At 44.1% G+C, this 17,059-nt stretch overlaps 1 protein-coding gene across 1 annotated transcript in view; it reads right to left on the reverse strand.

Annotated features, from left to right (window-relative positions):
* The window catches only part of vps13a (vacuolar protein sorting 13 homolog A), a 634,190-nt gene that overhangs the window by 167,092 nt on the left and 450,039 nt on the right, over positions 1-17,059 (reverse strand). The window contains 4 exon segments of the mRNA XM_038803880.1: positions 1,819-1,923; positions 4,625-5,020; positions 7,970-8,255; positions 10,921-11,036. Coding sequence (XP_038659808.1) covers positions 1,819-1,923; positions 4,625-5,020; positions 7,970-8,255; positions 10,921-11,036 — 903 coding nt within the window.

Here is a 17,059-nt window from a genome sequence, read left to right on the forward strand (position 1 = left end):
GCTCCACCCTATCCCCGTAACCCAGTAATCCCATCTAATCTTTTTGGACACTAAGGGCAATTTAGCATGGCCAATCCACCTAACCTGCACATCATTGGACTGTGTGAGGAGAACCCAGAGGAAACCCACGCAGAGACGGGAAGAATGTGCAGACCCCACATAGACAGTAACCCAAGCAGGAATAAAACCTGGGACTCTGGTGCTGTGATGCAATAATGCTAACCATTATGCTACCGTGTCGCCCTTCTCCCTTGGGTGGATGAACCACCATGGGTCCACTGCTACCATCTGCGACATGAATATGCCGTGCTCTCTCGCCATATTAGAGGGCTTCCTGTTTTGGGGTTGGACTTGTCCATCCGTGGGTCTTGTACACTGTTGGAAGTCCCCCACCTCCCATGATCCGTCGGTCCTGTACACAGTTAAAGTCCCCCACCTCCTATGATAAGTCGGTGTCAATGTCAGGGATTTCCGCCATGGTCTTCTTTATAAATTCCGTATTGTCCCAATTGGGAGGGTACACGCTCACCAGGACCACTGGTGCCCGTCCAGAACACCGCTGCCCATGTAGTACAGTCTCCCAGGGTCCGTAACCCCCCACATTGCAGTAAACATGTCCTCTTATATGACAGTATGGCTGCTACTCCCCTTGCTCTCATCCCATAGCAGGTCTGATAAGTCTGTCCCATCCAGCCGTTCCTTAACTGCAGTCGGTCCTTCTCCCTCAGGTGCATCTCTTGGAGGTACATTATGTCAGTTTTCATACCTTTCAGCTGGGCAAAGACTCTGGATCTTTTCACTGGACCCTTAAGTCCCCTGACTTTCCAGGGTTTTTGTCCCTCGTCTCATGCGGGATTAATCATACTTATCTTGTGGATGTGCCCTGCACTCTGGGGTTTCCCTTTGCTAAGGGGCCATCCAGAATGGCCATGGTCACAGTTCTCACCATGAGGCCGGGCCCCTGTGCTCCGGTGTCTCCCTTTGGTCATGGTCACCCAACATGGCTGCCAACTGTGTACTCGCCATGTAGGTGAGCACCTACACTTCAACATTTCCCTTTCATTAGGGACCCTCCAAAGTGGTTGTTTTGCGGTGCCTTTGCTTTCCAATTCGCCACATGTGGCCTGTCGTAACCAGCCTAATGCCCTTCCTACCCTTATTTCTATGTTTTCCCTATGGTTCTTTCCACCACCCCTCCACTTGCTCTCTACCCCCATCTGTTACTGTCCCCCAATCCCCCCCCCTCCCCCATCCCCCAATGTCTAATTCATCTAATAGGCATATCTTTCGGGACTTGTGGGAGGAAACCGGAGAACCTGGAAGAAACCCACGCAGACACAGGGAGAACATACAGACTCCACACAGACAGTGACCCACACAGGAATCGAACCTGGGACCCTGGTGCCGTGAAGCAACAATGCCACCCATAGCTGCACTGATTCTTCATAAACCCAAGCTGCAGTCTATGTTCTTTTGTAATTGTGGTATGAATTTTGCATTAGCTAACAGAATGCTAATTCCCCCATCAAAGGGACATCCTCCTATTGCCAGAGTCCTATGCCAGCAAATCCACCAGAATATTTTCAGCACCAACTAAATACTGTATTTAAAAAAATAAATTATTTAGAGAGAGTAGAAAATATTGTTTAGTTTGAAAAACATATAATGTACTGGTGAAACAAAATATAAACTGGCAAAAAGACCCAAGAGCCAGGGCATTATCTCTTTAAATAATAAGATTAATATAATTCACACATTAAAAAATATATATAAAACTGCTGCTATAGGGCACCATTTTCAGTACTTGTATTATCTTACCTGATATTCCTTTTTTGGTCCTTTGCATTTAACAGAGCCATAACTGCCCACGGTGTCCAAAGAAAATGAATCTGATAACTGGCTGTCAGTAATCCTAAGCTGAACCTGTATTTTTAAAGTATTATTATTAAAACATATATAATTTCATATCACTGTATTTCAAGTAATATGCTGTGCTGATATTAATTATGCCCAGCTCTACCATGTTTCTGTACATTACAGCAGTGACTTCACTTCAAAAGTTCATCATAATGCACTTCAGGCCTTCATGCCAGTTGTTAATTTGTTAGAATGATTTCCCTAAGAGTATAAACTCAGAAGGTATTTATTCATGTAATATGGTGTGTTTTACAAGAACCTGACTTGTGAAAATCTTATCACCTCTGTATCAATGGACCAATGCAAAGGAAATCATAAAATCTAATCCAAATGTGAGGAGATGAAATTTAGGTGATGTTATGCAAATATGATGCACACAGTTCATTGTAAAGTTTACAGGGGAAAAAAACTAAACAGTAAGATGATGTTCCCAGATGGGCATAGGTCAAACAGTATACATTTTCTGAACTCCATTTCTAGCAGTGACAGGAATTTAAAAACTTGACTGAAGTGGAAATTTTATTACATATATATTTTTGTGTATATATTATATATATAACAAAAGGATTTTAAAAACATTTTTCACTACCTTTTAATCCTTCTCTAGTTATTACATTTCTTCTTTAAGTTGCCTGCTTAATGGCTTATTGGAAATAAGTGATGACACAACCAATGCAGGAAGAGATTCAGGGATCTCAAATGAGAATGATGGTACATTACACTCTTACCTACTCCCATCCTTATCTATTCATTTACCACTGATATTCACCTTTTGTGATCTTGTGCACTTCTCTAAATTACCCTCAATACATTTTCCCCAACCATTAGGTAAACACATCACATTACTCTCACTGAAAGCTCTTTTATTTCCTTCCTAGCAGGGAACATCAAGGAGGCAAAGAACCAACTCTAAATTAATATCTGCAGAGGATGCTGCTGAAGGTAAGCAGAGTGTCAGAGTACGTGGCAGTCAGAAATAGGGAAGGGAGTCAGCATTTACCTGATAATAGGATTAAATATCAAGCAGCCATTTGGCATACTGATGCCAAATCATGCTGATTGGTGCCACAAGCCACTATAATATGATCCAAGTACTCAGTCATGTCTTTAATTTCCCAGAAGGTGTTCATGTATTCAGCAGCTAGTGGTACAAGTCATCCATGATGATGATTATTAGGGCAGCACAATAGCACAGTTGCTTCACAGCTCCAGGGTCTCAGGTTCGATTCCCAGCTTGGGTCACTGTCTGTGCAGAGTCTGCATGTTCTCCCTGTGTCTGCCTTGGTCTGGGTGCTCCAGTTTCCTCCCACAGTCCAAAGATGTGCAGGTTACATAGATCTGCCATGCTGAATTGCCCTTAGTATCCAAAAAGGTTAGGTGGGGTTAGTAAATTATGTGGATAGTTTGGAAGTGTGGACGTAAATGGGGTGCTCTTTCCAAGGGCCTTCTGCACTGTAAATTCTATGATCTATAATTAGAGGAGCTCACTCCTTTTGAGAGTGCATTTTCACAAGACTGAGGGAGATCTCAGAAACGCTCAGAGACTCTCACTTCCATAGGACAATTTAGATTTTTTTATAACTCATGCTTCACTGTTGAGAAAGAACAGATTGTACAGTTAAGGAGGGTGCAGTTGAGTTCTGCTCAACTAAATGCACATGTCATACCCTGGGGGTCTAAGACAAAAAAGATGCTTCTTGGGTCGCAGCTGAGAAGACACGATGCACTAACATTTCCAAATGCACAATGCCCTGCTAAATGAAAATGGAGGAGGTTATTTCAGCATGATGTTGCGAGCTTGCAGCCCTTTGCGATGATGTCTTCCTCCATGGAAGGAGGTGTCCAACTGCATGGAACATCAAAGCCAGCAATGACATGCAGACATGCAGTCCTTCACCAATTGCTTGCACATTCTACCATCAAAGCATTCTATATAAAACAGCAATTATACAAATTTGGGCTGGAGGGCAGGGTTTCAGCCTGCATGACCCAAAAAGTGAGTGCGCAATCGGCTCATATGGTGCTGGAGGATGGCATGTCCTGTGTCAAAGTAATTGGCTGTTACCGGGGAGGAAGTCAAGGCCACTCATTTAAAGGGTCATCTGACCAGCAAATGTATGCCTTCTACATAGATCTGGATAATTCATTGCGAAGAGATAGTATCAGGCTTGGTTTAGTTAAGTGTGAATGTTTTTAATATTTTTGCAAAATGCCCATAGTCAAAGCTGTTTCCTGCCACTGATCAGAGGTGGCATTCAATTTGAACATCAACATGCTTTCAAGATCTTACTACACAGCAGTTCTCTGGTTGCAGTAAACAACATTTGTGGAGGGGGAATACGAGTGAAATGCACAAGATCACGATGGAGCGAGGGGAGAGGCAAGGAAGAAGGGCATAAGTAGCCCTGAGGTCCAATAAAGAATATCTCCACGCCCCCTTCTGGGCTGGTCGACCAGCTGTGAGCAACTAATGCCGGTTGCGAGGAAGAAGAGAGCTCCCTCCATCAGACATGCAGCCTAGGAGGAGGTTGCAGCTGAGGTCAGCAGTGTAGGGCTTGTATTCACACTTGGGTTGCAATGTCAAAAAAAGCTCAATGATCTCTTGAGACCAGCAGAGTAAGACCTCATTATGTATATTCTTGTACCAGAAAAACAAATGAGGATTAAATATTTGAGAGACAAAACAACAAGGACAATCATGACTCACCTTATTCTTTTCAAAATAGCATTTTGATCCAAAAGAAAAAAGAAGTGGCTTTTTGTAGTCCAAAGGATGCTTACGGTGAACATCATCAGCTTTATACTGAAGCATTCGCCCAGTTTTATTCATCATCCAATAGGGGCTGTACAATTCCAGCATCACATGTCCAACATTGTATGTTGTATGTATTGCAATATCCATTTCACTCTCTTCACCATCAAAATAGGAATTAAATTTGATTAATTCAATATCTGTTTGACTGCTTTTGATTTCGTATTCTCCTGCCCAATTATGTTCTAAATAGTCAATAATTGTCAGTGCCAGTTTGGATTTGTCCAGTACAGCATCATGAAGCTGGGCAGAATGTCCTTCATCTAGAGTCAACCTTTGTTTCATGCTTTCCTGCAACAAGAGTTTTTTTTAAACACCTATGATTATTGTATTTATTTTTCAACATCTTCAGCATATTTGCATGTATAAAATACGTTCTGATAAACTTTGGAGAACAAAACTTGTGTAGCACTATTATTTCACAAAGGAATTCACAAACTTCTGAAATAGTATCACAGCCATTGTTTGGTTATACTAGATATTTGTTAAATAGCACTGTTATTCAGTTGTTGTAGTTGAGCTAAATATGAACAACTGAAAACTGTAAAAGTTCATGAGAGGAAGTTCTATAGATAGATTAAATATAAAAATTATTTTTGCTTTCCTAGTCTTCATGTATTATTTATGCCTTTGAAGCAGGCAATATAAAATGACGTAGGAGATGATACTGTTGAAAATATTGTGCTGGGGCAAGGTACTGGTTTGGATAGAGGATTGGCTGACTGGCAGAAGGACAGTTTTTCAGAATGGCATCTGATGACAAGTTGTGTTTCGCAGGGATCAGTGTTGGGGCCACAGCTATTCATGATATAGATTAACCATCTGGAAGAAGGAACTGAGGACATTGTTGCTAGGTTTACAGATGATACAAAGGTATGTAAGGGACAGGTAGTGTTGAGGAAGTGGGGAGGCAGCAGAAGGACTTGGACAGACTAGGAGAATGGGCAAAGAAGTGGCAGGTGGAATACAATGTGGAAAAATGTGAGGTTATGCACTTTGGTAGGAAGAATTAGAGGTATAAACTATTTTCTCAACGGGGAAAGGCTTTGGAAATCTGAAGCACAAAGGAACTTGGGAGTCTTGGTTCAGGATTCTCTTAAGGTTAACATGCAGGTTCTGTTGGCAGTTAGGAAGGCAAATGCAATGTAAGCATTCATTTTGAGAGTGCTAGAATACAAGAGAAGGGGTGTACTGCTGAGGCAGTATAAGGCTCTGGTCAGACCCCATTTGGAATATGGAGAGCAGTTTTGGGCCCTATTTTGAAGGAAAGATATGCTGGCCTTGGAGGGGTCCAGAAAGATCCCGGGAATTAAGGGCTTGTCATATGAGGAGCGGTTGCAGACTCTGGGTCTGTACTCAAATGGAGTGTAGAAGGATGAATACTGAGAAGCCTAGATTGAGTGGACGCGGAGAAGATCTCTCCACTGATAGGAGTGACTAGAATCCGAGACCACAGTCTCAGACTGAAGGACGATCCTTTAAAACAGAGATGAGGAGGGATTTTTTCAGCCAGAAGTTGGCGAGTCTGTGGAACTCATTGTCACAGAAGGCTGTGGGGACAAGGCATTGAGTGTCTTTGAGACAGAGATAGATAGGTTTTGCATTAATAAGGGGATCAGGGATTATGGGGAGAAGGCAGGACAATGGGGATGAGAAACATTTCCGCCATGACTGAATTGCGGAGCAGACTCAATATTCCAAATGGCTTAACTCTGCTCCTAATCTTATGGTCTTATAATGAGGAGGGTTTACAAAGGGGGACAGTCTCCCTTTGTCTCTTGCTGGGCGAGTGCAATCGGTGAAGGTTAATATATTGCCACGGTTGTTGTATTTATTCCAGTACCTATCGGTGTTTCTAGATGGTTCTGCCATTTATTTTATGGCTCCTACCTGAATTGGATCTTCCAAAATGCATCACCACGCATTTGTCTGGGTTAAATTCCATCTGCCATTTCTCTGCCCAACTTTGCAGCCTATCTGTATCCTGTTGTATTCTCTGACAATCTTCATCACCATCCGCAACTCCTGCAATCTTAGTATCATCCGCAAACTTGCTAATCAGACCTGCTATGTTTTCTTCCAAGTTATTTATATATATATTACAAACAGCAGAGATCCCACAACTGATCCCTGCGGAATGCCACTAGTTACAGACCTCCATTTGGAAAAACACCCTTCCACTGCTTCTTCTATAGCCAAGCCAGTTCTGGATCCATCCAGCTAGCTCACCCCTGACCCCATGTGATTGAATCTATTGCAGTAGCCTGCCATGAGGGACCTTATCAAAAGCTTTACTAAAGTCCATGTAGACAACATCCACAGCCCTTCCGTCGTCAATCATTTTGTCACCTCCTCAAAAAATTCAATCAAATTAGTGAGACATGACTTCCCTCGCACAAAGCCATGCTGCCTGTCGCTAATAAGACCATTCACTTCCAAATGTGCATAGATCCTACCTCAGAGAATCTTTTCCAACAATTTCACTATCACTGATGTCAAGCTCACTGGCCTATAATTACCCAGATTATCCTTGCAACCCTTCTTAAATAATGGTACAACATTGGCTATCCTCCAATCCTCTGCAATCTCACCTGTGGCCAATGAGGACACAAACATTTCTGTCAGAGGCCCAGCGATTTCATCTGTCTCCCTCAGTAATCTGGGATAGATGCCATCTGGTCCTGGGGATTTGTCTACCTTAATGCTTTTTAACACACCTAACACTTCCTCCCTCGTAATACTGACTACGACGTAATGTCGTAACAAGCCGAACAAATCTGGTATGACATATGACGGTTAGAAGAGAGATGCACAACAAACAAACAATACTTCAGCATGGAAATTCAACATGTGAAAATTTTCTGGTTCCTTTTTTCAGTGGTTAAATGTTGGATAAATAGAATGGTAAAAATTACATAAAACTATAGAAGGGTTCATTAAATGATTCTAACTGAATCAAAGTTCTATGCAAAACAGGTAACAAAAACCTTACACTGTCGAAAGCATTAATTAATTGTACCATCAATGAGAAATAACTAATAAACGATTGAACAGAAAGGAACATGTTAATTTATTCTGTCAGTAGGTAATAGATTTTGTGAATTAGAACTCAAGAGTAATTGTGTCTCTGGGTCCTTGTTTCTGGCAATAAGATTTTACTCTATGTGGAGAAAGAATAATTGAAAAATATAAATGTAATTATTAATACAAAAACATGCACAAAATACATAGGCAACTTACCTCCATTAAGGAAACACTGAGAGTATAAGGCAGAAGGTTTTGTAGAATTGCACTGGGCCATAAATGGAGAACATAAGCATTATTATTTTCATCAGGATTGTCAGATGCCAGCGTGTCTAGCATTGCAACAATATTGATCGTTACAGAATCCAGCTCATCACCTCCAGAAAACTGGCATTTGCGATGAAATACTATTTCAGTACTTGTGTTTAGATGACCAAATGTGATAGCTTCACAGAGATCTAGTTTCTTGTCATTCATCATCAGCTGCAAGCGAAGATCTGATCTGCAAAAACATTAAACAAATAACGTGTTAAAATTAGGTATTTTAATTTTCAGTAAGTATGAATTAAAAGAAAAACAGAGTTAGTGTTTTGGAAGTTCCAATGAAGTCATATTGGACTCAAAACGTTAACTCTGTTTCTCTCTCCACAGATGCTTCCAGAGCTGCTACATTTTTCCAGCACTTTGTTTTTATTTCAGATCACCAACATCTGTAGAGTTTTGCTTTTGTTATATAAATAAAAGTGCATTCTACAATTTGACAGGGTATAAAAACAGATAAATCAGGAGTAAATTCACAAGAAAGCTTCCTGCTCTGCATGACAACTTAGGTCATCAACACAAATATGCATTTTTATCGCACCTTTGCCATAGAAACATCCCAAGACACTTCATAGAGATGGAAGAAAGAAAAATGGCACCAAACCAAATGTTAGTGACAGGCAGAGGGGCACGATTAAAATCTGAAACAAGGCCCATATCTGCCACAAATGATTAACAGGCCGGAAGGGAGACAGGGGGTGCAGATTCAGAGGTTAATTGCTTCCATCAATAGTCAACAAACACAAGACAGGTGGTCGGGGAATTGTGCTGTTAATTACTGTTTCTGGGATCTTTCTGCATACAAATTTGTGGTCCCATTTCCTATATTATAACAATGACGACACTTTAAAAGCACGTCATTGGCTGTGCAGCACTTACAATAACCTGAGGTCACAAGAGATGATTATATAAATGCAAGTTCATTCTTCTGGTTGGAAAATAATATTCTGGTTGCGATGTCAATGACCAGCAAAAATAAAATTACGAAACTTGGTGAGATCTAGTAGTTTGTTTAAAGTTTTCCTGAAATGCCACATGAAATCAACCCAGGCTTTAATCACACAAGTCCTCAAATTGTTAAACTTTCATCCTCATGTAAACACACCTCTATGGTTTCCCCTCCCTCTATCTATAAAATGTCCTCCAACTCTGCAAGATCTCTGCGCTCCTCCAAATGTGCCCTCTTGTGAATGTTCAATTTTCATTTTTCTACCCTTGCAATATTGTGCTTTCAGTTGCCAAATGCTAAACTCTGGGATTCCCAAAATCTCTCTGCATCTCTGCTGCTCTCCCCTCCTTTCAGATGCGCTTTCAAACCTACCTCTTTGCCAAAGAGTTTGGTCACCACACTCAATATCTTTTGCTGATGTGATATCATATTTTGTCTGATAACACAAAGTGAAGTGCCTTTGGATGTTTAATACTTGAAAAGCATTCATACAAATGCAAGAATTAAAATAAGGAAATATGCTGAATATTGGTCATTTCTTTTCGTTGTGCAATGCCATGTGTGTGCCATTTTAATTTGCTTAAACAAAATGGTTAAAGCAGCAACTGAAAATTTTTATACCTAACAATATATCACCAAAAGGAACTAATCACAACTAATAAAAGGAAATACTAGAAATGCACAGCAAATCTATTAGCAATGAAAGGAAAAAGAAGTTGGTGACAGCTGTGCGTGGAGCCTTTTCATTGGAACCAAACCCTTCCACAAAACAAAATACATCTGAGATTATAGTTATCAGGAAAGGCTGAGCAGGCAGAGGTTCTTTTCTCTCGAATTAGGAGGAGGAGAGAACTATTAGAGACCACTAAAATTATGACAGGACTTAGATAAAGTAGATATAGAGAAGATGGTTCAACATGTCAAGAAGTCCAAAACTAGGGGCTATACAAGCTAGTCAGCAATAAATCCAAATCTGAATTCAGGAGAATTATCTTTATCCACAGACTAAAATATGGAACTAAAATATGAGGTGATTAGCATAGATACATTTAAGGGGACGCTAGATAAGTACACGAGGGAGAAGATTATGCTGATTGAGAGTAAGATGAAGTAAGGTAGAAAGAGGCTTGACTGGAGCATAAACATTTGCTTAAACCTATGGCATAATGGTGTGTTTCTGTACTGTAAATTCCACTTTTTAAAAAAAATATAAGTTTTATTGGAATTTTTTACAGAAAATATAAAACATAACGACAAACAATGAAATGCAACAAAATAACCCATAATAACTGTAACACCCCCAGACCGCACCGACGCATGTATCACATCCCCCACCCCCCCCAACCCAATGAACAACAAAAGAACTTAAAAATAAATTTAAATTAAATAAACAAACATAGTCATCGTCCCCCCCCCCCCCCCCACCTTTTCCCTCCCCACCTTTTCCCTCCCGGGTTGCTGCTGCTACTGTCCCCGTACCCTATCGTTGAGCCAGAAAGTCGAGAAAAGGTTGCCACCGCCTAAAGAACCCTTGTACCGACCCTCTCAGGGCGAATTTGACCTTCTCTAGCTTAATGAAACCCGCCATGTTATTGATCCAGGTCTCCACGCTTGGGGGCCTCGCATCCTTCCATTGTAGCAAGATCCTTCGCCGGGCTACTGTAAATTCCACTTAACGCTATTTGTTGAGTTATATTGAATTGGATAAAATCCATTAAATTGAACCATAAAAGAAGTGATGAAAAATAAAAGAACCACAAAAGAAGTGGTGCAAAATAAATTCCTCCTCGGGTTCTTTTATTTATACTATAACATAGGAATAGTTTTTAAATTTAATGCAAATTGTTTCCATAAAAAAATACAACATTTAGAAAGAAGTATTATATTGTTTGAATACCTGTAAGAAAGCAGAGGGACACTGAATTCTTCATTTGGCTGAATTGTACCAAGACTCTTCAAATCAGATTCCACATCTTCAAATACATTGAAAGGTACTGAAAAATGATTCTTAATCTGTAATTTAAATTAAGGTTTAATTTGATTAAACTTTTCCAAATTTAATATAGAAATTTCAACTGTATCCAGATACAATATTTACATCATTGATTAAATCCTTATTTCAGAAGTGGACACACTTATAGATAACTTGCAAAACCAATCGAAATACTGCTTTTTACAAAATTTCTTACTTATATGTATTGATATGAAATTGGATCAATCATATTAGCATCACCTGCGCTGATGCAGTATATCATGTTCGTAAGATAACCATTACTATAATGACTAAGAAACATCGGCTGTATGGTGGAAGGGCAAACAACTAACGAGCATTGATGCCAAGTGCCAACGCTAGACTATGAGGTAATCTGCCCAAAAAGACAGATATCGAGCCAAACCAGACAGGCAGACGCGACAAAAAAGGGAGAAAGATAGAAAACAAGCTTGAATTTAAACACCATCTTTCATGGCAATCATAGGTCTCGAGGTGCTTTACAGACAATGAAGTACTTTTGAAGCGTCATTGTTGTAATACAGAAAATGAGGCAACCAGACTTCCGGTGGCGGCTATGAGTTGAGGGGCTGCACAAAAGGTGGCTCTCTCTAAGGAACTTCTTACCAGGCTCTTTTTAACGCAATCAAACAGATACAAAACGCAACAAATCTCCACCTCTTCCCTAACTGACTGAAATGGTGTCGAACCAGCCGTTGAACCAGAAAAAACAGTAAAAGTCGAGAAAGGAAGACTCCAACATCAGAACGTGGGGATACGTGGGCGAAACAAAGCAGAGCATGGCGACACAAGCATCGGCCTACCCGTCGATGGAGCTTCTCTCGTTAGAACTCCAGAAACACAGGGACTCAATAAAAGAGGACCTTATGTTGCCGATGAGGTTGGTTATAGAAACTGCACTGGGCCCCCATAAAGGAGGCGATAAGCAGAACGGAGTGGAGATTGTCCCACCCAGGAAGTGACGGTGCGGGTAGTGGAGAAAACGGCCACCAACCAGAGCGAATGGATTGCTTCACTCGAAGCCGAAGTGGCATGGTTGGTAATAACACAGAAAGCGCTCAAGGGGAAAGTTGACAGTCAGGAGACAGGTCCCGCTGACAGAACCCAAGAATTGTCGGGTACCAGTGGGTGCGGAGGGCAGGAACCAGACAGAATACGTCACAAAGATGCTCGGAAACTGGTCGGAGAAGGGATGGTTTTGGCAAATCCCAGAGGGGGACCGGGCCCACAGGTCGCTCTGACAAAGGCCAAATCAAGAGAACCACCATGGGCGGTAATTGCAAAACTGCATACGTTTCAGGACAAAGGCAGGTGCTTACTGGTTGACAAGCACAACAGTCGTATTGGTGGATGGACACACAATCTGCATCTACTGAGACACTGGGACCAACCTGGCCAAGCACCAGGCGGAGTTTAACGGATTCAAAGCGGCATTCTTTAAAAGTAAGGTGCGGTCTGGCATCTAGTACCCAGCGAGACTATGGGCAACATTATTTATATATGCCGGAGGAAGCAAACATGTCATTCAAAAGAATGGACGGAGAGGAAAAAAACTACAAATGAAATTTGACCCGCTCTCCACTGGGAAAGCAGTGAACCAGCTCCACCAGGCATGAGGACGTTTTATGAGCATGGAGACAAGGCCAGCCCACCTCCTGGCTCACCAGCTGAGAAAACAGGCAGCCACGAGGGAGATAGCGCAGGTGAGTGACAGGAACGGCAGGCTAGACTCAGCGCCAATAAGTCAACAAGGCCTTTGCGACCTTCTACCCCCGGAGGGGGGGGGTCTCAAGATGAAACGGTTTCTCAATGGGCTGGACATAACAGTTTTGGGGAGGAAAAGTTTTGGGGAGGAAAAGAAACAGAGACTGGAAGCACCGCTAGGACTGGGGAAGGTCACGGAAAGCATCAACTGCATGCAGTCAGGGATGGCACCGGATTCAGACGAATTTGAGGTGGACCTCTATAAAAAGTTGGTGGTAGCACTGGCTCTGCACCTCAGGAGATGTTCAATGATTCGCTGATGAGACAGGTCGTGCCAGTCGCACTGGCACAGGCCTCGATATCGCTGATCCCAAAAAAAGACAAAGACCCATCTCACTCCTGAACAATGGCGCTACGTCCTGATGAAGGCCCTGGTGAGGTGAATGGAGAGTTGCGTATCAGAGGTAGTCCAGAAGATCAGACCGAGTTTGTCAAGGGCAGACAGCTAATGGCAAACATCAGACACCTGCTGAAACTGATTATGACACCACAGGGGGAGGAGACACCAGAAGTGATCATCTCCCTAGATATAGGAGGTACCTCATGGAGGTGCTGGAACGGTTTGGGGTTTAGGTCAGGGTTCGCCTTGTGGGTGAAACTACTAATTAGCATTCTCATAGCGAGCGTACAGACAAATGCCACCAGCTCTGAATACTTCTGGCTGCACAGAGGCACGCGGCCAAGATGCCCATTGTCCCTGCTGCCATTTGCCCTGGCAATCAGGCCACTGGCTATTGTCCTCAAGTTGTCGAGGGGGTGGTAGAGCGTCCAGAGGGGAAACAGAGAACACAGAGTCTCACTCCATGCAGATGACCTACTCCTCCCCTAGTCAGCATGGGAGGAACAATGGAACTCCTAACGGAGTTCTGAGCCTTCTCAGCTTACAAACGTAATTTTTTTCTTAAAAATGGAACCTGCCCAGCCTAGAGGAAGAGGTAAAGAGAGGCTTGCAAAGGTGGGGAAGTGCTTCCGCTTACCCTGGTGGGAAGTGTGGAGACAATAAAATGAATGTGCTGCCAAGATTCCTCCTCGTATTGAATCCTCCCATCTTCATCCCCAAAGCCTTCTTCACCAAGGTAGATAAACTAAAATTGCTGTTGGTTGTGGGCGGGAAAAACCTCCCAGGGAGCCGCATGCGGCAAATGGAGGAGACCTCCCTTGTATGGGGATATCCTTCTGAGCACTGCATGGCCTTAGCCACATTCCCATTTCTCACAGCCAAGTACTTGTGAAACCCAGTGGTGGTGGCCACGCTAAGGATTTGGATTTCTGGTGGCACATTTGGTGGCTTCCTCCGCTTATGTGAACTTTTTGGACCTTTCCCCCCCGATTACGGTGGATCTGAACGATAATAGAAGATGCTTGTGAGGTAGAAGAAGAGAGTTCCTGCCGGTGTTATGCATTCGTGGACCAGAATTGGTCTAAACTAAAGAGTGTTTGTTGAAAACTGGTTGAAGCCTGCGACACAGGTAATATGGCGGAAGGTGAGGACTGAAACGGCTGGCCCAGTGGTCGACGCATCAACTTGTGGCTTTTCTCCATGAGGCCTTTGCTTAGGTTTGTTTGCGGGTTAACTTTGTTCTTAATGGGGGATAGTGGTTGGAAATTTTTCTTTGTGTTTTGTTGGGGGATTGTAATTTTGCATATGCAAGTTGGTTGAGTGGGGCGGGGGGATCAATGGGAGGTAGGATGCGTGGCGCATGGGCAGGGGCTACCAGGCTCGCTGGGTGGGCTAGTTAATGGAAGCCCAGTTACGGGCACGCAGGTGATCAGTTTGTTGATAGGGGTTTGGATCGTTATTTTGTTAGCGGGTGGGTGAGGGGTAGAGAACTGCTGACAGGGGAGAGATTGCCAAATGGCGACAGGGTGGGGGTCGATGATGGAGGGCGCCTGCGGGCGGGCCTGAAGAGGCATCGGACACGGGCTGAAGGCTGGCCTAAGAAGGGACATACCAGCAAGGGGGGGGGGGGTTGCGCTGGAGAGTTTAAATACGGAAGTGGTAATGATACAAAAGACACACTGAGGGTGGTGGATCAGACTAGGCTGAGGAAAGGGTGGGTTAGGTAAGCATTTATTCAGAGCTAGACTCTAAACTAGGAAGCAATTCTGATTAATAAGCGGGTGTCATTTGAAGTGGGAATTTATTGGCGGATTCGGGGGACAGATACGTTATGGTGAGTACGAAGTTGGAGGGGATGCCGGTGGTACTGGTGAACATTTATGCACCAAACTGGGATGACGCGGATCGGTCGAGTTCGAGGACAGGGAGGGTGTCAACGGCTGCGAAGGAACTAAAGAGGCTTATGGAACAGATGGGAGGGGTGGATCCGTGGAGTTTGGGTGGTCGAGATTGAAGGAGTTGTCTTTTTTCTCCCATGCAAACAAAGTGCACTCCCAGATCGACTTTTACGTTTTGAACAAGGCTTTGCTGGCCGGGGTGGTGGATGCCAAGCACTCGCCGATTGTAATTCGGACCATGCCCCACACTGGGTGGATGTACGGGTGAGCAAGAAGGGGGGCCAGCGTCCGCACTGGAGATTAGATGTAGGACTGTTAGCAGAGGTGATGTGTGTGCGGTAAGGGAGGCCATCCAGAACTATGTGAAGATAAGTGACACAAGGGAGATTTCAGCAGCAAGGTTTGGGAGGAGTTGAAGGCAGTTGTTAGGGGGGAGTTTATTTCGATACGAGCACATCGGGAGAAGGTGGAGCGGGTGGGGATGGACAGATTGGTTAGGACGATCTTCAGGTCAACAGAAGTACTCGTAGGCCCCGGAGGCCGGGTTGTTGAAGGAGCGGCAGAAGTTACAGATGGAGGTTGGTCTGCTATCTACAGGGAAGGCGGTGGGGCAGTTGAGGAATACGAGAGGGGTAATGTATGAGTATGGTGAGAAGGCCAGTAGGATGCTAGCACATCAGCTCAGGAAAAGGGAGGCGGCCAGGGAGATAGGAAGATTGAAGGACAGAGGGGGGGAAACACAGTCTTCGATGGGGTGTTCAAGGAGATTTATAGTCGGCTGTGCGAGTCTGAGCCCCCAGCTGGGGTGGAGGGGATCATGCAGTTTTTGGAAAGGTTGAAGTTTCCGAAGGTGGAGGAAGGGTTGGTGGAGGGGTTGGGAGCCCCGATCGGGATTGTAGAAGTAGTAGAGGGATTGGAGGCCATGTAGTCAGGTAAGGCCCCGGGACCGGACGGCTACCCAGTGAATTTCACAAGACGTTTTCTGGATGGTGGGCCCGCTGCTGGTGAGGGAAGCCAAGGAAGCGGGGTGATCTTCCCCCAACAATGTAACAGCCTTCAATCTCATTGATCCTGAAGCGGGAGAAGGACCCAGAGTAATGTGGGTCATACAGACCAATTTCCCTACCAAATGTAGATGCCAAATTGCTGGCCTCGAGGAGAGGATTGTGTTCCGGGGATGATAGAGGAAGACCAGACGGGTTTGTCAAAGGCAGGCAGCTAACGGCCAATGTTGGAAGGTCTCGCTATATGCAGACAACCTGCTCCAATATATTTCTGACCCATTAGGGCGGATGGGGAGTTTATGCCGATTTTAGGGGAATTTGGCCGGGTCTCAGGGTACAAATTGAATATGGGTAAAACCTAGGTTTTTGCGATCCAGGCGAGGGGGCAGGAGAGGAGATTGGGGAGTTGCCGTTTAAAGTGGTGGGAGGGAGTTTTTGCGACTTGGTATTCAGGTCACGGGGTGGGAGCAGCTACATAAATTAAATCTGGCTTGATTAGTTGAACAAATGCAGGAGGACTTTTGGAGGTTGGACATGTCACTGGCGCGGAGAGTACAGACTGTAAAGCTGACAGTCCTCCTGAGATTTCTGTTTGTTTTCCAGTGCCCCCAAAGGCCCTTTTAAGCAGGTGAACAGGGTGATATCTGGGTTTGTTTAGGCGGGTAAAACCCCACGAGTAAAGAAAGTACTGATGGAGTGGAGCCGAGGGTGGGGAGGGCTGGCACTGCCGAACTTTAGGAACTAAATATAGCCAAGATCAGGAAATGGGTAGTGGGGGAGGAGTCGGTGTGGGAGTGGGTGGAGGTGGCCTCATGTAAGAACACAAGTTTGGCAGCATTGGTAACGTTTCCTCTGCAGTTCTTGCTGGCCCGGTACTCCACAAGCCCAGTGGTAGTGGCGGTCCGGAGCAGCGCCGGCCCGAGGGTTGCTGGTGCCCCGGGCAAGCTGAACTTCGGCGCCCTTGGGGAGAGGGGGGGGGCGGGGCCGAGGGAGCCGAGAGGGGGGGGGCGGGGCGAGGG

This window comes from Scyliorhinus canicula, chromosome 8 (genome assembly GCF_902713615.1).
Source record: "Scyliorhinus canicula chromosome 8, sScyCan1.1, whole genome shotgun sequence".
NCBI lineage: Eukaryota > Metazoa > Chordata > Chondrichthyes > Carcharhiniformes > Scyliorhinidae > Scyliorhinus > Scyliorhinus canicula.